At 37.3% G+C, this 24,620-nt stretch overlaps 1 protein-coding gene across 22 annotated transcripts in view; it reads left to right on the top strand.

Moving 5' to 3' along the window:
• The window catches only part of JAKMIP3 (Janus kinase and microtubule interacting protein 3), a 100,664-nt gene extending 76,477 nt beyond the window's left edge, over positions 1 to 24,187 (top strand). For 9 of the 22 annotated variants that reach the window (XM_087964272.1, XM_087964271.1, XM_087964289.1 and 6 more), the window contains 12 exons: positions 1,004 to 1,087; positions 1,837 to 1,899; positions 2,455 to 2,553; positions 4,557 to 4,655; positions 4,766 to 4,825; positions 7,468 to 7,533; positions 9,126 to 9,194; positions 9,280 to 9,357; positions 11,546 to 11,749; positions 12,943 to 13,008; positions 20,512 to 20,553; positions 23,652 to 24,187. In XM_087964272.1, coding sequence (XP_087820398.1) covers positions 1,004 to 1,087; positions 1,837 to 1,899; positions 2,455 to 2,553; positions 4,557 to 4,655; positions 4,766 to 4,825; positions 7,468 to 7,533; positions 9,126 to 9,194; positions 9,280 to 9,357; positions 11,546 to 11,749; positions 12,943 to 13,008; positions 20,512 to 20,553; positions 23,652 to 23,807 — 1,086 coding nt within the window. In that variant the 3' untranslated portion in view covers positions 23,808 to 24,187. Of the gene's footprint in view, positions 1 to 1,003; positions 1,088 to 1,836; positions 1,900 to 2,454; positions 2,554 to 4,556; positions 4,656 to 4,765; positions 4,826 to 7,467; positions 7,534 to 9,125; positions 9,195 to 9,279; positions 9,358 to 11,545; positions 11,750 to 12,942; positions 13,009 to 20,480; positions 20,554 to 23,651 lie in introns of all 22 variants that reach the window. The other 13 variants (XM_087964292.1, XM_087964291.1, XM_087964293.1 and 10 more) reach the window with 4 other exon arrangements.
• The last annotated feature ends 433 nt before the right edge of the window (positions 24,188 to 24,620 follow it).

The raw sequence follows: 24,620 nt of genomic DNA, 5'->3' as shown, positions 1-24,620 counted from the left end.
CCAATAAATACGAGAACCTCAGAAAACAAATATATATATATATATATATATATATATATATATATATATATATATATATATATATATATATATATATATTTTCTGAGGTTCTCGTGGTATTTATATGTGGATCTTTGGTTATTCGTTTTCTCCGCGTAAGATTGGAAGTATCTAGGCAGCGTTTCGATGAAGTCTCATTCATCATCTTCAGGCTTGTGCCTTCGGCTCTGTGCTTCTCAGAGTGATCAAGAAGCAGTTCACTCTGAGAAGCACAGAGCCGAAGGCACAAGCCTGAAGATGATGAATGAGACTTCATCGAAACGTTGCCTAGATACTTCCAATCTTACACGGGAGAAAACCCGAATAACCAAAGATAGATAGATAGATAGATAGATAGATAGATAGATAGATAGATGACATAAACTGGAAATAACTGATCAACTCACCCCTAGTTAGGAAGTAAACACCCCTAACCAAGACATATTTTACTTTTAACAAATTTCCTGAATGAAATTGAAATTCAATAGCTTTGTGGACAGAAATGCTAAAAAATAAAGAAGCAAGTGAAGGATTGTTTGTAAAGTTGTACAGGCACATAATGTCCCCCTTTTTTGTAACCAATTCCTTATGGTTACTGACAGTGGACACGTTATTAACATATAATATTATACATTAAAAATGTAATCAATTTTTAATAATCTAAAAGACATAGATGTTACAGGATAATGGACATGAAAATGTATCCCTGAAGTATGAGGAATTGGTATAAGAGAACTATGGCTGTCTTTAGCATGTATTAATTCCAATTTTATATCCCTCCATGCAAACATGTTAGGGATAAAATAAATGTATAATTCGCAATTCAAATTATTTGAATGTGTGACTAGATTTTTTAAGTGTCTGCAACTATTTGCTTAGGCTATTCAGCTTGGTAAGACTGCATTGTAATTTAGCATAGCAGCAATCAGAGTAAGTTTGACATTTTTTCAATCCCATCCTACAGACTCGTGAGCAGCTTCAGGCAGAAATCCAGAGGTCCCAAGCCCAAATAGAGGATCTAGAAAAAGCACTTGCTGAACAAGGACAGGTAATATACATTGGAAAAAATTATTTGTTAGTTCACATTACTGTAACAAATTTATCAGAAGTTATCACTATAAAATAACTAGAAATAGGTTCACATGGAAGCATGCGCAAAACCCAAACTCCAGTGTTTTCTAATTTCTCTTGGAGATTGTCAAACAGTTTTCCAAAAATTAATTGAATTGAAAATGGTTTTGAGCATTGTGTTTTGGACACAAACAGGCTTGTTTTTGGGTTTTAACCATGCCTGTAATCTTATATCCCTTTTCCATTTTACAGGATTAATTTCTGGAAAATCACTGAATGATTTAGAGCAGGGGTGTCAAACTCGATTTCATTGAGGGCTGCATCAGGGTTGTGTTTGACCTTGGGGACCAGGGTGGGCATGAGCAATTTGACGTCACTTGTGTTGGGGGTGCTTGTGGGGCCCAAGTGCTCTGCCAGCGAAAACAGGCTCCCGAGCTCTGTTTTTGGCTGAGACAGCCTCCTGCAACCCTCTTCCAGCAAAAATAGAACTTGAAACTCTTCAGGAGGGTATTTCATTTCAATATTCTTCAAAAGACAGATTATCAGCTGTTGGGAAGTCCAAATGTATTTTTCTCTAGAGACTACTGAAGCCAATCAGGAAGACAAATTTCAAGCTCTGCTTTCCTACTTTCTTATGCTCTCTTCCAACATTTTGCCTTTTTAAAAGATTCATGGTGTTTCCCCATCTTTTTCTGTAATACTGATTTTCTAATTTTTTTTTTTAAGGATATGAAGTGGATTGAAGAAAAGCAGGCTTTATACAAAAGAAACCAAGAGCTTGTGGAAAAGGTACCTTCTGTTTTCATAGGGAACTTAAAAATAAGTTGAATATATCAGTGAAAATTTAGAAAAATCATAAGGCAAAAGAGCACTTAATGAAACATACATATTTGGTAACATCTTTGGTCATCAAAAGGGTACATTATTTAATTGAATCCAAACATGCAGAAGAATTGTCACCAAACAGAAGTGGTGTTTCTTGTATTCTCAATGTTGTTTAGACATGTTCGTTTCTATTTCAATTCTAAAGTAAGAAAAGCGTAAACTATAAAATTGTGACTTTCAATTTATTTTTTTACAGTGACAACACATTTAGCCTTTCCCGTTTCCACAGATCACATATACCTTAGCTCTGAAATTTGTTTTTAAAATTTGTTAGTACTATTACCTACATATAGAAATTTGCAGTGGTGGTTTGATAAAGCATTATCCTGAGTTAATGGTTGCAGCAAAATTAGAGCTCACACTCTTAGCTTCCATCATCAGTTCTATAGTCACTGTGCAATTAAAACAAGTTGTTGACAAAAAAAAAATTAAAAAGGGGAAATCCTTCTGCATTTCTAGATAAAGCAAATGGAAATAGAAGAGGCTCGGCTTAAGCATGATGTTCAGGACGCTAAAGATCAAAATGAACTCTTGGAATTTAGAATATTAGAACTTGAGGTAAGTAAGTACTAGACGTTTTGAGTTCACATTTCCAAATTTTGTCATGTGTTCTGCATGGAACATTATTACAGTATAATTTAGGAAGCTCTCCAGAATAGCTTCAACATGAGGCATGATTACATTAATTACTTGGTTCCATATATTGGGCAAATTCATACATTGGTCTTCAGCACATTCTGGTCTGCCAAGTGAAGTTTGTATCACACTTCAGGGTCCTTTCCTCGTCCTTTTGTTGGGTCATCATTTTAGACAAAACAAATTGTGTTTGCTAGCATTGGCTTGTTTAAACAACTATTTGCCACTGCAATCCTATAGCAAGGTGACTAGCTGTGATAAGTGGAAGCAAATACTGGTGAGGTGATCAATGTAAGCTTAATAATTTTTTAGTTTTAGCGTGAATAAGCCTTATTAAATTATGGCTTATGTATATTCCTCAACCTGGTGGTCTTCAGGTAGTTCAGACTACAACTCCCATCATCCTCCAGCTTTGCTTTAGATTAGACTAATTTTGCTTTTTAACAGAACAACCAGTAAACATGCAACCTTCTATTTATATAAGTCTAAGCAGCTTTGGATGTAAATAAATACAGGTAGTCCTCGACTTACGACCGCAACTGAGCCCAGAATTCACATTGCTAAGTGAGATATTTGTTAAGTGAGTTTTGTCCCATTTTAGAACTTTACTTGCCAGTGTTGTTAAGTGAATCATTGCAGTGGTTAAGTTAGTAAGCTGGTTGTTGAGTGAATCTGGTTTCCCCGTCAAATTTGCTTGTCAGAAGATCGCAAAAAATGATCACATGATCCCAGGACACCACAACCATCATAAACTTAAACCAGTTGCCAAGCACCTGAATTTTTATCACGTCAAAATTATTAACAACTGCAGTGATTCACTTAACAACAGTGGCAAGAAAGGTCATAAAATGGAGCAAAAGTTACTTTACAAATGTTTCACTCAGCAAGAGAAATTTTCGACTCAGTTGTGGGCGAAGGTTGAGGGCTACATGTACTAGCTGACAGGAATTTATACCCGTCTGCTAAATAAGTGATAGATTCATATCTAGCACCCACTTCTGTGAAGCTTACCTTCTCTTTGGTAAGATTGAAGGTTGCCTCAGAATCAGAACTGATGCCATCTGGTGGTTCATGAGGAGTTCAAATCATGTCTGGTTTGTCTTCATGTGTCTTTCTTAAGGTTTCAGCCCAAAGTCAATAATCCAGTATGATGAGCTTTTACAGTGAAAGTGAGGAACACCTAAGCTTAAGGAGTGCTCACTGATGATGTTACCCAGTTTGGGTAATAAAACATCTGCAAGAATACAATCCAGCTCAGTGGGCACCAAGGACCCTTCATTATTAAACCTAAACTTCTCAGACTTTGTATTCCCAGCATATTAGAAACATAAATATGGTATTATTTATTTGGTGGAAAAATTTAGTCTTTTTCAGGCAGCCACTAATTGTCAAGCACATTTTTGTGATGCTTCATGATAGCCCTTTAATGTTCTGACAATTTCCCTCTGGCCAGGGGGAAGGGGCTAAAAATAGCAGCTTGCACTGGCCTGGCTTCTTCTTTGTTCACTCCTCATCAAGTTTGCTTTTAGTGATGAGGAGAAAGAAAGAAAAGCAGCACCAAGAAACCAGCCACAATGAATGGATGCAGCAAAACCTCCTAAAGCTGAAGGCAAAACGCCATCTTCCCCTAAAGTGGAGAAGAAAAACTCCAAGAATCATAAGGGGAAAATCCCCTCAGAAACTCTCTTTTTTTCTTTTTTCTTTTTTTGGCATTTCTTCAGAAGAAGCAGTGGAGCTAATGAATTTCTGTAACTCAAAGAGTCCAAAACAAATCCTTTTAGAAAGTTTATAATTTATCAACTTATATATTTGATTTTTTTTTTCTTTTGGTAGCTTACATTGGAAAATTAATTAAATGAAATTGTATTGTGGGCTAAGCTGATGATTAAGCCATACCTTTTCCCCCACAAATAATTTGATTGTAGGAGAGAGAAAGAAGATCACCAGCAATTAATTTTCATCACGTTCCTTTTACGGAAGGAAAAAGTCCCCTCCAAGTCTATTGTGAGGCAGAAGGGGTAACAGTAAGTAATTTCCCAGTTGCTCTTGTTGCAGTTTTTAAGTTTTGTTTCTTGCTTGGTGTAATATTGTGTTCTTTTCACATGCTGCTCCCTGTCTATTTCTCTCCCGATAGGATATACTAGTAGCAGAGTTGATGAAAAAACTGGATATTTTAGGGGATAACGCCGTAAGTGTATGTTCCTTTAATTAATTGTGCATGTTTCAGTGAATGTGTTTCATTCTTTTGTTCAGGCTGCATTAAATGTCCCTGTAATCACTTTTATTTGTTATAATTAAGCAACATTTTGACATGGAGAAGTCCTTGTTTTGGACCAATATTTCCTCACACCTAGTTTATAGAGAATGTCAATAATATAAGTTAGGTAGACTTATAAGATAGACATGCAATCTCCCCACTCCAAAAGACCCCCCAAAATGGACAGAACAAAAATGTTTAGATTTGATTTTAGGGGAGGATTAAATATTTTTCTCTGGATGAAGTAGCTAAGGGCTGAAAACAAAGCATTATAGAAGCATTAACCCTTATATCATCCACTTCAGAGGTGCTATTCAGCAGGTTCTGACCAGTTCTGTAGAATCAGTAGCAGAAATTTTGAGTAGTTCAGAGAACCGGCAAGTATCACCTCTGACTGGAGATTTTACAGTATCCTTCCCCTGCCAGGACCACCAAACCACGCCCACAGAACTGGTAGTAAAAAAATTTAATCCCACCATTGATCCACTTGTGTGATACCATTATACCAACAAACATTATATTGCCCCCAATCTACTATTTTATAGAATAAGGCAGAAGTTGGCAACAAATAATCTGAAGGCCACTATCACCTCACACAATATCCTATCAGAAACACTCAAAGTGGAGGGAGTTAATTTTGGGGTGTGTGGGTGCCCCTGGATGTACCTTTTCATGTTGTATCTTTCAGGCAAGGTACACTATGAAAAGTAATTCCCAAGCACAATAAAGTTATTTATGCCTGGTCTAAGGTATTTCATAAGCTAATAATATAGGGATTAATATTGTAATATAGGGATTGGATATCATTTACTAGTGTTTTACTATTCTTTGCTACTTTAAAAAATATTTAATTGTATAAAGAATTATGGTTTAGAACATGCCAAAGTTTGAGACAGAAGCATGATTGAAATGAATTATTTTTTGTTGGGATGGTCTGTGTAATCCATTGCCCGTAGGCTTCATCTGGACCTCAATTATAGAGTCTCCTCAACATCTATTTTTAAATTTTGTTTATCTTTGTTTATCTTTTATCATTATTATTTTATTTTATTAGAAAATTTACTGCTTATGGCACCATTTAATTTTCTCAATATGTCAGGGCAACATCTAATTGGAAGCAAAGAAAAGCAGGGTAGCCTTTTCCTTCATTTAAGACAGTTATGTTTGTCTGAGCCTTAATCAAATATCTTTTCAGGTATTTTAAAAATGTATTTAAATAATTTATAGGGCTGCCCAAGGTGGCTCTGGCAGTTTACAGGAAACTATCAAGATGAAAACAAAAAAATCAGCCATAAAAGTCAGAAATAGGCAAATTGGCACACATTCACACCCTCTTTCATTGTGAATTTATGAATCCCAGCCCCAAACCTGGAGGGAATGATCATATTTTTAGGTTTTCAAACATTGGGAGTGAGGTGAGACCATTCCAAAGGGCAGCTTTTCCATTTTGCTAAGATTGATCCAGGCATCAGCAGTTTTCAGATTTACACTGATGAGAGGGAAGCAGAGCGGGCCATAAATTAGGTTTCTCATTTCTTCCCACTGATTAACTTGCAAATACTGAGGCTTTTGTGGGCAGATGTTCAATGCAACCAATGGGCAATTATTTTCAGGAAAGAGGATTGGAGAACTCCAGATCTTCTGTGAAGTCCGGGCACAGTGCGGGGCGGGGCAGGGGGGGAGAGATAAAGTGCAAATGAGCTTCTTATAAACAAATAAAAAAGCTGTTTTTCAGGATATCTCCAAATCACTTCAGGGGGAAAACATGGACTTGTTCCATGTGTTGTTTCACAAAGTCACAGATGCAATTCCCCATTGCTGTTCCAGATTTCTTAATTCTAATATCTCGAAGTGAATAAACCTAAATAAATAACAGATGTTATTTTTTTAGGTTTATTCACTTCCAGAAATTAGGATGTTATTTATTTACCTCATGTTTCTTTTTAATATTTATTGAGAATTCATAATTGACACTTCAGTAATGGAGTAAGCCAATATTTGTATGGAGGTAGTCCTTGTCTCTCAACTACAATTGAGTTTTAAAATTTATGTTGCTAAGTGAGAAAATGGTTAAGTGAGTTTTACCCCATTTTACAACCTTTCTTGCCACCTTTGTTAAGTGAATCACTGCAGTAGTTAAGTTAGTAACACGTTTGTTAGTCGTAAAACTTGATCACATAACCCCTGGATGCTGCAAACATCCTAAATATGAACCATTTGTTGAGCATCTGAATGTAAACCATGTGACCATGGGGATGCTGCAAAGGTTGTAAATGTGAAAAATGATAAGTCACTTTTTTCAGTGCTGGTTTAACTTTGAACAATCACTGAACAAAGTATTGTAAATCAAGGATTACCTGTATTTATCAGGAGTGGATTGTAGAGATCAACTCTTTTCAATACCTCCTGATCGCGGAATGTTATCTTGGAATTATAATCAAGAAATTATAATCAAGTACTACTTTTGATTTGTAGTTTTTAGAAATGTTTAAATATTCAGGGCAAGAGCAGCCTTGGAAATGGGAAAACAATGCAGAGATGTATGTTGTGATGATACTTTTATTCTGCTCTTAATTTAGAACTTAACGAACGATGAGCAAGTTGTAGTCATACAAGCAAGGACAGTTTTGACCCTGGCAGAAAAGGTAATGGGGATGTTGTTTCTTTTGCTGAGAGGCATTCAGTGTCCAGATATATTAGCATAACTTATTCTCTGGTGCAACATTATTGTGTACTGATTTATAAAAGTAAAGCAAATGTAACAGATTTGACAACCTCCTTAACCTTGCCTTAACTTTAATCTTAATCTTTCCAAAAACATATCTAAGACTTGGTGCTACAAATTACTTTAATTATTGCCTGGAAATGATCTTGCCATGTCCCCAGTATGATTGGTCACCAGTATAACTAGTAGGATGGCTCTCAGCTCTGCATCAAACAGAAAAAAAATTTGTCTGGATGTTTGGTTGCTGGGATGTTGGGGTGGAGTAACCAAAGTGGATTAACAGAATAACTAAAGCTGTAAATACCATTTCCAACCAAATTCCTTATAAATATATATAGCTATTAAACTGACATGAATGGGATAAGAAGCAAAATGAAGCAGAGTGATATGTTCATAGCTAGTATCTTTAAAATAACTCAAGCTGTTTTGCCTATACCTAATTTTCCATTCTCTCTTACCAACAGTTAAGAATGTTTGTTTGCTGATCAGTGAGCAGTTTTTTCTTCCTAAATATTTTTCTTTACTTTTGTAAAGTGGAAGTTCGATTTGGGTACAGAAATACCATACTGTAATTTAGGCTTACAGTTAGCATCTGGCAATATAACTATCTCTTTTACATGAAGCATTGAACCCAAAGATCAGATTATCTTTGCTAAATCACAATCAGAGGTGGTATGCAGCAGGTTCTGACCAGTTCTGAAGAACCAGTAGTGGAAATTTTGAGTAGTTCAGAGAACCGGCAAATGCCACCTCTGACTGGCCCCACCCCCATCAATTATCTGCCTCCTGAGTCCCAGTTGATTGGCTGAGTCTTCTTTTGTTGCCCTGCACAGGAAAATGGAGCTGGAAAGCAGGTCAGTGGGATGGGGAGGGAATGGGATTTTGCAGTAACCTTCCCCCAGGAGTGGGGAGGGAATGGAGATTTTGCAGTATCCTTCCCCTGCCATGCCCACCAAGCCACGCCCACAGAACCGGTAGTAAAAAAAATTGAATTCCACCACTGATCATACCGCTTAAATAAGATTATTATAACGGAATTGCTAAACTTAGAGATACTGAGCATACTGAGGTATTTTGCTATAAAACCAACAGTCAGAGTTAAGCAGTAAAGCCTAGTCTCTTGTCTGATGTGCTCAATGTTTGTCAACCTTGGAAACCTTAAACTGTGTGGACTTCATCTCCCAGAATTTTCCAGCCACCTTGTTGGCAGAGGAATTCTGGAATTCTGGAAGCTGAAGTTCATACATGACTGAGCTTGGTTGTTTTCTTGCAGGTGTTTCATTAACTCACTGATTATGTTACCTAGTTTAACACTGATTATGCTGTAGCATTGATTATATTACCTAGTTTGGGTAATGAAATGTCTACAACCAAGCTCAGAGAACACCAACAACCCCTCATTTCAACCCTGAGCTACAAATATTCTCCTTTATTTATACAGCTTAAAGTTGCCAGGGTGAACAAACCCTAGATATGCCTATCCAAATCCGATCTTTTTTCATTTCTTTGCAGTGGCTACAACAGATAGAAGTTACAGAATCAGCACTCCAACAAAAGATGATAGACTTAGAAAATGAAAAGGTAAATATTCATCCAACAATTAAAATAAGTGATTACATATTGTGCTTCCCAAGAAAACCAGTATAACTCATCTCCTTGTTTTTAGGACCTATTTAGTAAACAAAAGGGGTATCTGGATGATGAGTTGGATTACAGGAAACAGTCTTTAGATCAAGCACACAAGGTAGGTATGAAAGACTACAGACAAAATTTACTTTGGTTCATTTTCCCCAAGCTGGGGATTCTGGGAGGTGAAGTTCCCATATCTTAAAGTTGCCAAGGTTGACAAACACTGCGTTAAAGTCAAATGGTTCTGTGAACCTCTCTTGAAATCTTTGAGTCACATAGATTGAAAGACTTTCTACCACAAAGAAGTGGTTTCAGTGAAAAAGATTCATTAATTAAAGTGAACCTGCATTATATTTGGGATTTGCATGCACAGTTTTAATTCCCAGGAATTCCATGGAAGATTAATCCAGATTGGTTTTGGATTGGGATACATTATAGTACGGACCAATCATTACATGAAAAATCTTTTCTTTATTATTATTTTTTATTTTTAGTGTCATTTGATTATACAAAAATCAGATTGGATTAGGGTAGGTAGAAAGAGGCTCTCTCCTTTTTCAACCTCAAGGCAAAATTTTCAGATGCAATTCCTGAAGTATCTGTTGATGTTTTTTCCTCTGTGAAACTAGCTGTAGACAGGATTTGATCAGGACTACAGCTCAGGTAGGAATGGCAGGTTTTCCCACCTCATCTATGCCATGGACTCTTGGTAAAGTATTCATATGGTAGAAAAGTATAGTAAAGTATATATTTACTTTATATAAAATTATATAACAGGGCATAAAACTGTAGAGAGAATGGTTCAGATGAATCAGATTTAGGGACTCAGTATTGACTACTCAGATTTTTGTCACTACGAGCTGGGAAAAGCCACAATTTAATGACTTATGTGACCATAGCTGATTAACACTTTGTGCTCTCTTGAGCTTGCTTGCCCACTTTCTCTCTCACTCAAATTTAATTTTTAATCCATTGAGAATTTGTTGTTATGCTCCACTCAGCACCTAATCATATATCACAGATTACAAAATGGAGTGTGAAATGTAAAGTTCCCTAGAGACTTTAAATAATTCACATGGAATGCCTTGTTTTATCACAGGCAAAACCATGCTGTGTTTAGCATTCCCTTTGAAACATGGCAGAGATATGAAAATATCTCAATTTTTGCGTAGCTGATCAATAAATGTTTTGGATTTGGAGACAAGATATTCATTCTGCAATCTTTTTATTTTTATGGTTGGTAACACGGTTATACTGAACTTGGCATTTTTGTCCACCTATTGAATTTTTCCCAAGGATAATGATTTGTTCACAACAATGTGAACATTATTATTGATTCTGAGTAGGAGAGAGATTCTTTGTGACTTCTATTCATATTGAACATGCATGCAGAATGATGGCCCTTAGCAGAAAAAAAAAAAGAATGATTTAAAAAGAGAAATGGTTAAAAAAGAAATGATGGACTAGTTCAGCAGCATTAGCTGCATTTTTAAATACAGCAAATATACTGTAATGCGTATTCAATAATATTTCATCCTTTTGCAAAGGGCATTGAACAGGGATGATTGCACAGTATGGTAAAAAAAAAATTAAGTTCAAATGGCAACTGCCGTGGTGTAATCCATGTTCTGCCTGTCCATGAAAAGTGCTACCTGTACACTTGAAGTCAGCAATCTTTTTGAGCAGCAGACATGGTCATATCATATGCACAGTGTTGTGGTCACCAAACCATTAAAATTAGGATGTGCCAAAACTAATGAGATTCATATGAGAGAGAATAGAAATATTGTGAGATTTAGAAGTCACATAAATCTTTAGGCCACTATATGTATATTAGAGAGTGAATTTGTGGGTGCCATCTAGTGGTGTCATCAATAAACAATACATTTCTCTACAGTCTTCTACATTTATGTTTGGAAAAGGGACTGCAAGTTGGGTGATTTGAGTAATGACTTAAAAGTGATTCCTAGATCTTGAAATATAGAGTGACTGAGTAATCTAAAAAGGGCCTGTTCGTTGTGATTGAGCTTTAAATTGATGAGTTCTGTAAGAATAAATTTACTTCAGCATTAAAGATGGAGGCAAAAGAAGAGGTTGACTTCCATGTTTATTGAGACAATAATATTCTGGCTGAAACCGCCCATCTTATTTACAATGAAAAACAAAGAACACTGGAACTACTACGCATCTTGTTTACAATGAAAGACAAGGAGCAATGGAGCTAATGGTCACAAAATATATTAAACCGCCATCATTGCCCAAACTTAATGAGAGTAAAGTAGCTTGATTTTTCATTTATTTAGCACATTTTGGAATTGGAAGCCATGCTCTATGATGCTCTACAGCAGGAAGCAGGAGCCAAAATGTCAGAAATACTGTCAGAAGAAGAGAGAGATAAGTTGAAAAATGCTGTGGAACAATGGAAACGGCAGGTTATGAGCGAACTCCGAGAAAGGGATTCCCAGATTCTCCGAGAAAGGATGGAGCATATTCAACATGCACAACAGGTATGTTGAAATAGGATATTGTGTCACTAAGAATGCCTCCTGCAAGAAGAACAATGACTCCCACTTGTGTTTTGTTTATGCCATTAATAATTTTCATGAATGAAGGTCAGGTGTCCCAGGATAATATTGTAGGATCCAAGTTGATCACTGGGACCAGAGGTTTAGTCTTCCAAGCTTTCAAAGGAGGAAGCTAACCACCAGATTACAAGAACACAAACAAGCAGTCAGACAAGGAGATCCAAACTCATTGGTAACCTCATGTTGCAACGAACAAGGACATACATTCACTTTTGCAGCTACTAAGATTGTTGAACGAGCAGGCACAAAAACAGCCAGGGAAATGATTGAAGTCCCTTGTCAGTCAACAGGAATGCTGCTTTTCCACTAGCTTATCAAGTATTTAGCAGATTAGGGCTTGGTAGCACAAGGAAACAACAGCCAACAACTTAATAGTCAGCCATCAACACCCCAATCAACAACTAAAAAAGCCTCAAACAGGCACCATATTAAACAGAATACCCCAAAACATACACCCTGCTAGAGAGAAGCTCCCTGAGGATAAACTCAAACACGAGTCTGAAAGTTCAGAAGACTATACCTCTGGTCCTGAAGACTGACCCACATTGAAACCTGCATTGATAACTTTACTTTAAATTTACTTATTTATTAAATGCATATGTTGTCCATCTCCCCTACATGGCAACTCTGGGTGGCTTATAAAACAGAAAAAGATAAACAGAACAGCAATTAACAATGTAAAAAACCATACATATTAAAATTGATTTAAATATGATTTTAAAAGCTCATTTAAGGAAGTGACAGCCGCAACAAGCAGCCATAGAGATACCAGATGTCCTCAGGCACATCATTCCATTACTGTCACTTTCACAGCTTTAATGGTTGCAGACCTTGTAATGGTCACAGTGGAAGGGGCGGAATTGCAAACAGACAACTATTAACCATGAGGCTAGTCTTCAAGGTTATAATTAAGCAGGGACTTCATTTTATGAAGTTAACAATTGTATCTGTGCAAAGGAAAGTTGTTACATGACTTACTGTATTAACTGTGAGCATATCATAGCTCATAATATGTTCCCTTCTCTCCATGAAAGCACAGCATACCAAAAAGTCAAAAGTGGGCTTAAATGAAAGTCTAAAAATGTAGTATTCATACCTACTTCTAATTTTCACAGAGAATTAAGGAGCTAGAAGAAAGAATTGAAGCTCAAAAAAGACAAATAAAGGAATTGGAAGAAAAGGTATGGTTAAAACAATGAAAAGCTTGAATGATGAGATGAAGCTATATTCAAAACGAGCTGTAGTCCTTGACTTACAAAAGTTCATTTAGTGGCCGTTCCAAGTTACAACACTGAAAAAGGTGACATGACCATTTTTCACATTTATTTCCATTGCCCCATGGTCACATGATCAAATTCAGAAACTTGGCAACTGGCATATATTGATGACATGTCCTAGGGGTCATGTGATCATCTTTTGCGACCTTCTGATAAGCAAAGTCAATGGGGAAGCCAGATTCACTTGACAACCATGTTACTAACTTAACAACTGTAGTGATTCACTTAACAACTGTGGCAAGAAAGGTCATAAAATGAGACAAAATTCACTTAACAATTGTTTCATTCTACAACATAAATTTTGGGCTCAGTGGTGAGGACTACCTGTATACAACAAAATGCTGGGTTTGAAAAATCTTCTTGAATGCGAGAGATTCTTCCTATGAACTTGACTAGACAGAATTTGTCCAACATTGGGTATCCAACATTGCTGTATTTTTTTTTCATTACATTACATTTTGCACATAGCACCTGCCAGCAGCTCTTTAAAGCAAGATCATATCCTACATAAAGATGCAAATAGACTATATAAGTCTCCTGAAACAAAATCCAGCAGATACCTTTGACACAATTGATTGTGTGCCATCAAGTACCCTTTTTGACTTTTGACGTCTAACAATCACAATCTTCTCCATGACTCCATGACTATCCCTAATTTGTTCTTTCAGGTCTCAGAGCCACAGCAACTGAATCCAACCAATTTGCTGCTGGTCATCCTCTTCTTCTCTTTCCTTCCATCTTTCCTACCATTAGATCCTTTCCCAAAGAGCTGGAGCTTTGCAGACTATGTCTGAAGTAGGATAAGTTTGGTCATGTGCCTAGAGTGAGAACTCTAGATTGATTTGTTTGATGATTCATCAATTTATTTTCTTGGCTTTGCATAGTATTCTTGGTGGTCTTCTCCTGAGTTTAAAGGTCTCAATACTTTCTCAGTCCTACTTCTTTACATTCAACTTTCATTTCCATAGAGTGTCACAGGGAATTCCATGGCTTACACAATTCTGATCTTTGTAGATGTAAACACATTATAAATTTGAATATATTTTCCATAGTCTTCATGACTATTCCATCAAGTCTGTGGTGTATTTATCTGCTTGCCCCTTTACTGTGAATGGCTGATTCTAAAAGAGAGAAGCTATCCGTCACTTTGATATTTCTATTGCCAATTATCTACCTAGTATTATTATTTATTTATTTTATTTATTTGATTTGCCAATTGTTTACAAGATAATAAGTATAAATGTATACATAGTTGTGAATACATGAAATGGTTACATACAAGAAAAATAAAAGAATAGGAGAAACAATAGGACAGGGACGGTAGGCACGTTGGTGCGCTTTATGCACGCCCCTACAGACCTCTTAGGAAAGGGGTGAGGTCAATAGTAGACAGTCTAAGGTTAAAGTTTTTGGGGTTTGGGGAAGAAACTACAGAGTCGGGTAGAGTATTCCAGACATTGACCACTCTATTGCTGAAGTCGTATTTCCTGCAATCAAGTTTGGTGCGGTTTACTTTGAGTTTGTATCTATTGTGTGCTCTTGTGTTGTTATGGTTGAAGCTGAAGTATTCATTGACAGGTAGGACATTGCAATGTATGATTTTGTATACCATGCTTAAGTCAGACCGAAGACGGCGTAATTCAAGGTTTTCTAGTTCTAGAATTTCAAGTCTGGTGGCATAAGGTATTCTACAGCGAGTAGAGGAGTGGAGAACTCTTCTTGTGAAATATTTCTGGACTTTCTCAATTGTGCTAATATCAGATACGTAGTGTGGATTCCAGACTGATGAACTGTATTCGAGTATTGGTCTAGCAAATGTTTTGTATGCTCTGGTTAGTAGTGTGATATTACCAGAGAAAAAGCTACGTAGGATTAGGTTAACAACTCTTAATGCCTTTTGGCTATGTAGTTGCAGTGTGCTCTAGCACTTAGATCATTAGAGGTGAGTATTCCAAGGTCCTTTACAGAGCTTGGGTCATCAACAAGATCTTGACTATTCAGCTTGTATTTTATTTTCTGATTTTTTTGCCAATATGTAAGACAGAGCATTTATTTGTTGAGATTTGAAGTTGCCATTTGTTTGACCATTCGGATACATAGTCAAGATCTTTTTGAAGGGTAGCAGTATTGTCTGTGGTATTGAACAGCTTTACATCATCAGCGAAGAGAACGCAATTGCTCTTAATATGATCACAGAGGTCGTTTATGTAGAGTATGAAGAGAGTTGGTCCTAGAACACTGCCTTGGGGAACACCACTATTGACAGGTACTGGATTTGATAGGACGCTCCCGATTTTGACCATTTGTTGTCTGTTTGACAGGAATGCTTCTATCCAGTTATTCAGTTGTCCAGAGATACCATAGGATTTTATTTTTAGGAGTAGTTTGTCGTGTACCACTGAATCAAAGGCTTTACAGAAGTCTATGTAGATTATGCGTCTATTGTTTTGCCCTGGTCGAGTTGTGTCGTCCATATGTTTTTGCAGTGTAAGAGTTGCAGATTACAGGATAGTTTTTTCCTGAAACCAAATTGTTTATTGGAGAGTAGGTTATTTGTCTCTAAGTGAAGGATGATGGATTGGTTAATAATTGATTCCATGACTTTACAGGTGACGCAGCATAAGGAGATTGGCCTGTAGTTTTCAACTAGGCTTGGGTCTCCCTTTTTGAAGATGGGGATGACTGTGGCTTGTGACCATAGGTTAGGCAAGGAGCTGGTTCTGAAAGATTTTTCAAAGATTATGCTTAGAGGTTTGGCTATGGCAGAGGATAGCTTTCTTAAGAAGTAGGCACATATTCCGTCCGGTCCAATAGATAGAGATGGTTTTAGGTTGCGTATTGCTTTTTCAACATTGTCTTCTGTTAAATCGATATGTATTAGATCATTGTTGTTATCTGTGGTACGGCTAGGAAATATTGGGCATGTGGTACGGCTAGGAAATATTGGGCATGATATTAGTTTGGTCTTCTTTATATTTAATTGTAGACCCATTTTTTTCAATGTGTTTTTTGACCTTTAATACTAAAGTTTGCAGATCCTTTACATTTTCAGCCATTAGTATAGTGCCATCATTAGCATAGCAAAGGTTATTGATGTTTCTTCCTCCAGTTTTACTCATCTTCTTCACAATCTTCTTTCAAACCCTTTCAAACCAGCACATAGGTTAAGTCAATAAGGAGAGAGTATGCAGTCTTGTTGTGCTCCTTTCCCCAAGTTCTGTTCATAGTGTGATTTCCTGACCTGTATAAGTTTCTCATGAGGACAATAAGATGTTCTGGGATTCTCATTTTCTGAGCATTTTCCGCAACTTGACATGGTTAGCAAAATCAAAGGATTTTCTATATACAATGAAGTACTTAGAGATTTCCTTTTGATGTTCTTTGCCATTCTCGGTGATTCAGCATTCATCCAGAATATTGTGTTTTTCAGATCTTTCTAAAGTAAACTTGAACATCTGATATCTCTTTTTCCATATAGGGCTCTAATTTGTGTTGGTGATCTTAAACATTATTTTGCTAGCATGTGAAATTAAGGATATTGTACAACAGTTTGCACATCCTGTCAAATCTTTTTGTTCTGGTATTAAAATGTAGATTAAATTCTTCCAATCAGTTGATCACTATGTTGTTCTCTACATTTGCAAGCATAGCTCTGTAAGATATTTATTTGATTGGTTCATCTTCTATTGCTTGCTCTATTTCAATGAATATTACATCAGTTTCCGTAGTCTTCCAATTTGGTAATAATCAGAGTGTTGATCTAATGTCACCTTCTAGTGCAAGAAGCTCTTGTGAGCCCAGGAATATCTTCTAAGGCAGGGGTCCCCAACCACCGGTCCGCGGACCGGTCCCGGTCCGTGGAACAAGTCATACCGGGCCGCTAGCTTGCTGGGCGCCGCCATCTTTTTGATGAAAAAGTGCTTCCGGTGAGCTTTTCCGGTAGAAAGCTCACCGGAAGCACTTTTTCATCAAAAAGATGGTAGCGCCAGCGCTTCGTGAGCTTTTCCGGGTAGAAAGCCATTTCTACCCGGAAAAGTTCACTGAGCTAGCGCCGCCATCTTTTTATGAAAAAGTGCTTCCTGGTGAGGTCACGGAAGCACTTTTTCATCAAAAAGATGGCGGCGCCCAGCTAATGCCGGTACCGGCCACACCATAAAAAAGGTTGGGGATCACTGTTCTAAGGTATCTTGGAACATAATTTGGCATTTCAATATATTCCTTCCATCTTCTTTGATCTCCTTTGAATTAATTATATGTCCATTTGTGTCCTTTAGCCCAGGGGTCCCTCAACCGCGGTCCGCTGACGTACCGGCCGGAACAAGCCTTACCGGGCCGCTGGTTGCTGGGCGCCGCCATCTTTTTTAAAAAAGCAATTTTTCGTCAAAAAGATGGCGGCGCCAGCGCTCGTGAGCTTTTCCGGTAGAAAGCCATTTCTACCCGAAAAGCTCACCGAGCGCTGGCGCCGCTTATTTGACGAAAAATCACTTCCGTGACATCACCGGAAGTGATTTTCGTTAAAAGATGGCGGCGCCCAGCTGACGCCGGAACCAGGCCGCGGCGCCCAGCTGACGCCAGAACCGGGCCGCGGCGTCGAAAAGGTTGGGGATCCCTGCTTTAGCCTACCAATTGGAGCTTCCTTCTGAGTTTAGAGATCTTTTGAAAGGCTTTCTTGTTTTTCCATGTCTGTTTCCATCTTCAATATTTTTACTTGTAATACTGCTTCTTATGTCTTCTAACAGCTCTCTGAAACTTTTTGTGAAGTCCCTTTCTGAGATGTTTGTCTCTTTCTTTCTTACTTTCTTTCTTTTTGGTGGTCTTTGACTTATCTTCTTGGCAATTTCCATGGTTTTGTCTGACATGCACTTTACTTTCTCCTCTCTCTTCATTTTTAGCAGTCTCTTTTCACATCCGTCCTTCAAATTCATTCCATAATCCAGCTGATTCTCTATCAATGAAGTTCAGGATTTTAAGGTGATGTCTTCAGTTCCCCTTGAAAGTTGTGGGTATATATTCAAGATCATATTATGGAAACTGAACAGCTTTCTTCTTTCTTAGCTTAACTTGGAGCATGCACGTGAACAGTACATGATCTCTCCACAGTCAGTACTTGGCCATGTCTTTGATACTATAACTGAGCTCCTCCACATTCTCTTAGCAAAAATATAGCCAATTTGATTTCTATATACTCCATCAGGTAATATCCATGTAAGAATTCATCATTGTGGCTATTTGAAGATAGTGTTAGCTATGAAGAAATAAATCATTGGTGTGATAAAAATGTATAAGTCAATCTCCTGCTTCATTTAAATTTCCTAAATCATGTAATCCAACTACATTTTTTTCTGTTATGGCATTCCAGACTCCAATAGCAATAGCAATAGCACTTAGACTTATATACCACTTCACAGTGCTTTACAGCCCTCTCTAAGTGGTTTACAGAGTCAGCCTTTTGCCCCCAACAATCTCGGTCCTCATTTTACCAACCTTGGAAGAATGGAAGGTTGAGTCAACCTTGAGCCTGGTGAGATTCGAACTGCCAAATTACAGGCAGCCAGCAATCAATAGAAGTAGCCTGCAGTACTGCATTCTAACCACTGCACCACCATAGCTCAGTCATAAACAGCACATCTTGCTTGTATGCTCTGTCAATTTAAAACTGGGCTTATGATCTTCTGTATCAGTGCATAAATTTGAATGCTCATCATATTAAAGGGTTATCCAAGAAGTTTAATTGATATTACAGGTAGACCTCAACTTACGACTGTAACTGAGCCCCAAATTTTTGTTGGTAAGTAAAACATTTGTTAAGTGAGCTTTGCCCCACTTTACAACTTTTCTTGCCACAGTTGTTAAGTGAATCACGGCAGTTGGTAAATTAGTAACCCGGTTGTTAAGTGAATCTGGCTTCTCCATGGACTCTGCTTGTCAGAAGGTTGCAAAAGGGGTTCCCATGACCCCGGGACATTGAAACCGTCATAAACATAAGTTAGTTACCAAGCATCTGCATTTTGATCACGTAACCATGGGGATGTTGCAACGGTTGCAAGTGTGACAAATTGGCATAAGTCACTTTTTTTCAGTGACATTACTTTGAATGGTCACTAAATGAACTGTTGTAAGGACAGTTGGACTACCTGTATTTAGTCATTTATTTCATTGTAATCAAGCCCTGTTCTTCCTAACTATAAAAACAACACCATTTCTTCTATGTTTTTCATGGCCTAGTGACAATAACACAGTCATTTGCAGATCTCGGACACACCATTTTAAAAATACATGTAATGTTAAAATGCAAATGCAGCTTTTGATAACATGAAGGAAGAATATTTGGGGTGGGGGGTGTTACGCTTGGTTTTCAAGACATTTGCAGGTCTCTTCTAAACGAACTTTCTGCAGCAAAGTGCAATAATCCCCAAAGTCTTTCTTTTCTGTTCCTGATCAGAATAGAACGAAAAGCAATGAGAAAACTAGAAACAATGAGAAAACTAAAAACAATGAGAAAACTAGAATTCTTGTGTGTTTTCAACATTACAGTTAGCATTGCCAACTTCCTAGAGCCATGAAATTAAGAATTGTATAAGTAAATGTAATAGACTATAAAGCATCATCTAGAAAAAATTTTTTTAAAAAAGAAAAAGAATGTTACATTTGGTACTTTTGAATAAGTTGATTAGCTAGTAAATTTTATTGAGAAAAGATACAATGGAATAGAAGGAGCCTGAAACTGTCCTTTCTTCACCAAAAATAAGTCCCATAAAAATGAATAACTTCATTTAAAACCATAGTTATTGAAGTATACTTCAAATATCTGGTCCCAGTAATCATAACATAATGATTTTTCTTACTGATGAATGGTTCATGGAAGTGAATGAAACGGCAGCATTTCAGGTTTTGGATATACAGATAAAACAGTGTGATGCACTACTAAACCATTATTTTTGCAAGAAATTAAAGGACCAACAAACTCCTAGAATTCCTTGCCAAATGTATAGATCTCTTGCTTGAGCAGAGGATTGGACTAGAAAGCCTCCATAGTCCCTTCCAAGTTCCAACTCTGTTATTTTCTTAAATTTCTATCCTATTAATGAGCCCAGAGGGATTATGTGCTGGAAATGGATAGGGACAGAGCAAAAGGAAATGGGAATTTTGAGCCATCCTGCATTTTCGGTCTTTCTCATATGTTGTGTTCATGTCAACAGACATGACATCTGTTAAAGGACAGATTAATTTGGAAAGTGTCCTATTCCAGCATATTTCACACCTTTGGCAGACTACGGCCCCTTATTCTAGACTCCTTGCTGGTTTCTTACTAGGTCTGCTTTAAAATCTTTCTCTCTCTTTTTTCTTTCCATTTTTCCTCTCCTCCCTTTTTTTAGTTTTTATTTTTGTTTTTATTTTTTTCTCTAGCTTTCATTCTTTGGTCATAGTGTGACCATCCAGCTGCAAGAGGTAAGCATCCTCCTCGCTTATTCTTTCTGCACTCCTTTCATTGAGCCTAGTTATTTCCTATGACCCACACAGCTGCATAGGTGGCTTGGGATACAATCAAGGCTTAGCTGAAAAGCAGTGTTGTTGTTTTTTAAAGTCAAGATGACGGGTGCCCAGGCAGTGCATATAAGAAATAGACAATGTTTTGACTGAACTTTTGTAGCCATCATCAATTTTCCTTCTAATTTCTAATATGTTTGGGGGGGGGGGGGAATTATTTTCTGCAGCTTTTCCCAAACTAAGTATTTGTGCACCGTAATGTAAATTGCCAATACCTGAAATGGCAATAGATTAAAATGTTTATATATTTCTTAGTTATAGTACAGAAACTATAAAGTATAATAGGATATCACAAACACTCTTAAAAGTCATAATTTGAAGTCATTTTTTTTTTTATTCCCAAGATCAGTCTCCTGCAGTTTTCACAAGTGGCTTGCCACATCCTTCTCCTGGGAGAGGGACCAGCCTAAAGACACCCACAACTGTATTTTGCCTAACATAGGACTAGGACTTAGAGTGCCCTGGCTTCTAGACCGGTGCCAAATTAAATCAAATTAAATTGACTCTACATATATGTTCTTACAGACTGTAATATAATCCTGCCAATCACTAATAATTTCTGGTTACAATTGATATTTGTAAGCTTTAAAATTATTTCTCCATGTTTTAGAGGGATTTGATATAGTGGAAGAAAGCATTACACAGAAAGGATTTAGATAGCCTCCTCTCTCATTTTTCCCCCCATTACTTCTCTAGATGTAGCAATAGCAATAGTTGATTCAAGATGGATCCGAGGCTGACAAGAGCACTTAGACTTATAGTTTAGTTTAATTTATTGTCATTGCACCTCGTACAACAAAATCAAACACCATCTTCAGTGCACCTTCAGTGCATCTTCAGTGCATCTTCAGTGTAAAAACAAACACACATCCTTCACACGCCGCACATTGAACCGAAACCCGCGACACCCCACCAACACTGCACTATACATTTTACAGCACTCTGTAAGCAGTTTACAGAATCAGCATATTGCCCCTATAAATCTGGTTTCTTATTTTACCTACCTCGGAAGGATGGAATGCTGAATCAAATTTGAGCTGGTGAGAATCGAGCTGCCAAGCTGTTGGCAGCCAGCAATCAGCAGGAGTAACCCGCAGTACTGCATTCTAACCACTGCAACACCATAGCTCTTATTTACTCCAAACTTATATAAACTTTCATTATTAGTAATTTAAAAATGAATGTTTTATCAAGTTAACAGCAAGCATGGACCTTGTGCATCCCAAAATTTAACAGGTATCAAAGATATAGATATAGATATAGATATAGATATATTGAAAGGAGAACAGGGAAGTGCCTTCCGGTCTGGGACCATGCCTGGCACATCTCTAGCTGGGTCTGATCCAGAGAAGGTTGGCTGCAACTGCAAGGCTGGGAAAAGACTACCTGCCTGCTGCCAGTGGAAAGGACATCTTCCCCCAGGAATGCTGACTCAGTCCATGCTTTTTGGCCCAAAGTGATTCTCACTGCTTCATTAAACTGAATTGGTGAACCAGTGCAAGCTTCCTTGCAAATTGCAAGCCTGGAGTTTTAGAGTACCTAAATTTGTTGTCTTTGTTGTTTTGGGGTACCTAATTTTGTGTGCACCCAACCTTTTATGGCATTTGTATGTGGGTTAGTGCACATATATGCACATTAGAACGAACATAAGCCACCCCTTTGGTGTTTTTTTGTTTGTTTAGCCATTCACTAAAGTCATCCCTGTTTCAAAATTTTCACTAATGGATCTTAAAGGCCCCAAAGTAAATCGATGCGGAGTCGGTTTATGAAAAGGCAAATAGATATTATCTGACTTCATTAAGGATTGAAATAAAGATGCCTTATAAAAATGGGAAATGTTAAAATCGTATGCATAATGACTTGGGAATAAGAAAAGGAGATCTTCTGCAGTAAGCATGCGTAGGATGCCTAATATAATTCTTATCAACAATAGCCTTTTGTGAATGTATGTGTGCTTTCAAATCAGTCTTGACTTCTGGGAACTGCCTGGAACAGCTTCCTTCAATTTTCTTGGCAAGATTTTGGAAGTGATTTGGCATTGTCTCTTTCTGGGTCTGATTGGCCCAAGGTCACCCAGCTAGCTTCCTGCTAGAACTCACAGCCTCCTGGTTTCGAACCTTAACCATTAGATCAAACTGGCTCTCATTGTCTTTCATATAGAGCAAAATTACATGTTATCGCCTATGTTTTCTAGTTTTCTTCTGACTTGATACTTTATCCACTGCACAAAGTAAGTTCAGGGTTTGTATCCACCACAAATCACCCCACTATAATCTCTGTGAGGCAGCCATCCCACACAATAGCAGAGAGACACTGCAACTGAGCTTGGAGTCAGAAATGATTGGCTCATGGTGTTCCCACAGGCCATGTATGGCATTCCATTTTTGGCCATTGTAACGCTCAATATCTACACCTATTCAGACACCCCCATTCATGTGTGCACACAACACATTCACATGGAGCTTACAGAAATAAGTATGCCTCCATGCCTGAAAATATTTTCTTCCAGATGAGACTTAGGAGTTCTTTAGAAAGGACATCTGTCATCATGTCCTGGTGGCCTAGAGGTGGAGCTCTCGCCTCACAATCAGGAGGCTGGCTGTGAGTTCGATCCTAGGTAGAGGCTAATATTTAGAATAGATTCTCCTGCTCAAACAGGGGGTTGGACTAGATGACCTCCAAGGTCCCTTCCAACTCTGTTATTCTATGATTATTCTATCATAAAAGTCTCAGGCAGAGAGTGATTGAGAAAAATCAAGAGTTCTATATGTCCATCTCTCTCCTATGTTTTAATAGTAATACCTAAAAAAGTAAGAGAAGATTAGAAAATAAATTCAAATTCACGTATCTGTGTCTGTAGAAAGAGAGCCTTTGTTTCAAGGGCCCAGAGGCATGCAAGCAGGATGGGTGGTACAGAAATTTTATTAATAAGATAAAAATAAAGCTCCTCTCTTAAATAACTTTAGTTTCTTCTTCTGTATTATGTTTTCTTTTTTCAGCCCAGAGAGAAGACTAGAAATGTTTCTCTTTTAGGACAACGTAACCGTGTATATAACCAAGAAATTGGAGAAAAGACAATTTCATTACAAGAAAGTGGACTGCAGTTTATTTTGACACTGAAGACTGAAGTTCTAAACTTTTGTCCATTTTTATAAAGAAGAACTTGCGTGAATTTTATTTTGAAGTTAAGCCTAATCTTCGGACAAGTATAGCTCTCTAACTTTTTATGAACTAGTATTAAAATTGTTAAAGAAGAAAGCCAAAAAAAGAGAGAGAGATAGAGAGACAGAGAGAAAGAAAGAAAGAAAAATCATAGTAATTGACTGGCTTCTCTGAAGGGAGCCCCATCTGTGCTGCCCAAAACAACTTCAGCTTTACATGAAAAGCAGTAAATCCGTTCAGATGAAGTGAAAATATTTTAGTTCCCTGCTAAGCAGGCAGTAAACTGCTTCTGTAAAGAAGTAAACTCACCCTGTTTTGTAATTCAGTCCTTGTACTGTTATTTGTAAATGCTTAAATACATGTCTTGAAAGAAGATTGGAAACAGTTCCAGGCTAATCATTGGTGAAACTATGAATGAATGAATGGGAATAATGTTTCATTCGTGAAAGTGAGGAATTAGTTGCAGTTAGATTGCATCTTTCCATAGTATGTATTAAATTGACTTGTTCGCTAACCATGAGGAACATTGAGACAAAAAAGTTTGGAACATTTCCCAAACTTCCACTCCATTCTGAAATTTCAGTAAAGCTTATCTACAGCATGGGCAGGAGAACATAAAACGCACAATACTTAAAATTTAATGCACTTCGATTCCTGGATGAAGGGAAGTCAGTATTATCAGCATAAAGGAGAACCAAAGCAAAAGCTAATTGAAAAAGGAAACAAAATTATTTAAAACTATTAAAACTGTAATGGAAACTTGAAAAAAAAAGTGAGAAATGTATTAAGAAAGCACAAGCAGCAGA

This window comes from Notechis scutatus, chromosome 4, assembly GCF_049901735.1.
Source record: "Notechis scutatus isolate UNSWTSFEM ecotype Mainland chromosome 4, rNotScu1.2, whole genome shotgun sequence".
NCBI classification, from domain to species: domain Eukaryota; kingdom Metazoa; phylum Chordata; class Lepidosauria; order Squamata; family Elapidae; genus Notechis; species Notechis scutatus.
Note: the sequence above shows the minus strand (reverse complement) of the source record. Positions and strands in the feature narration are given on the sequence as shown.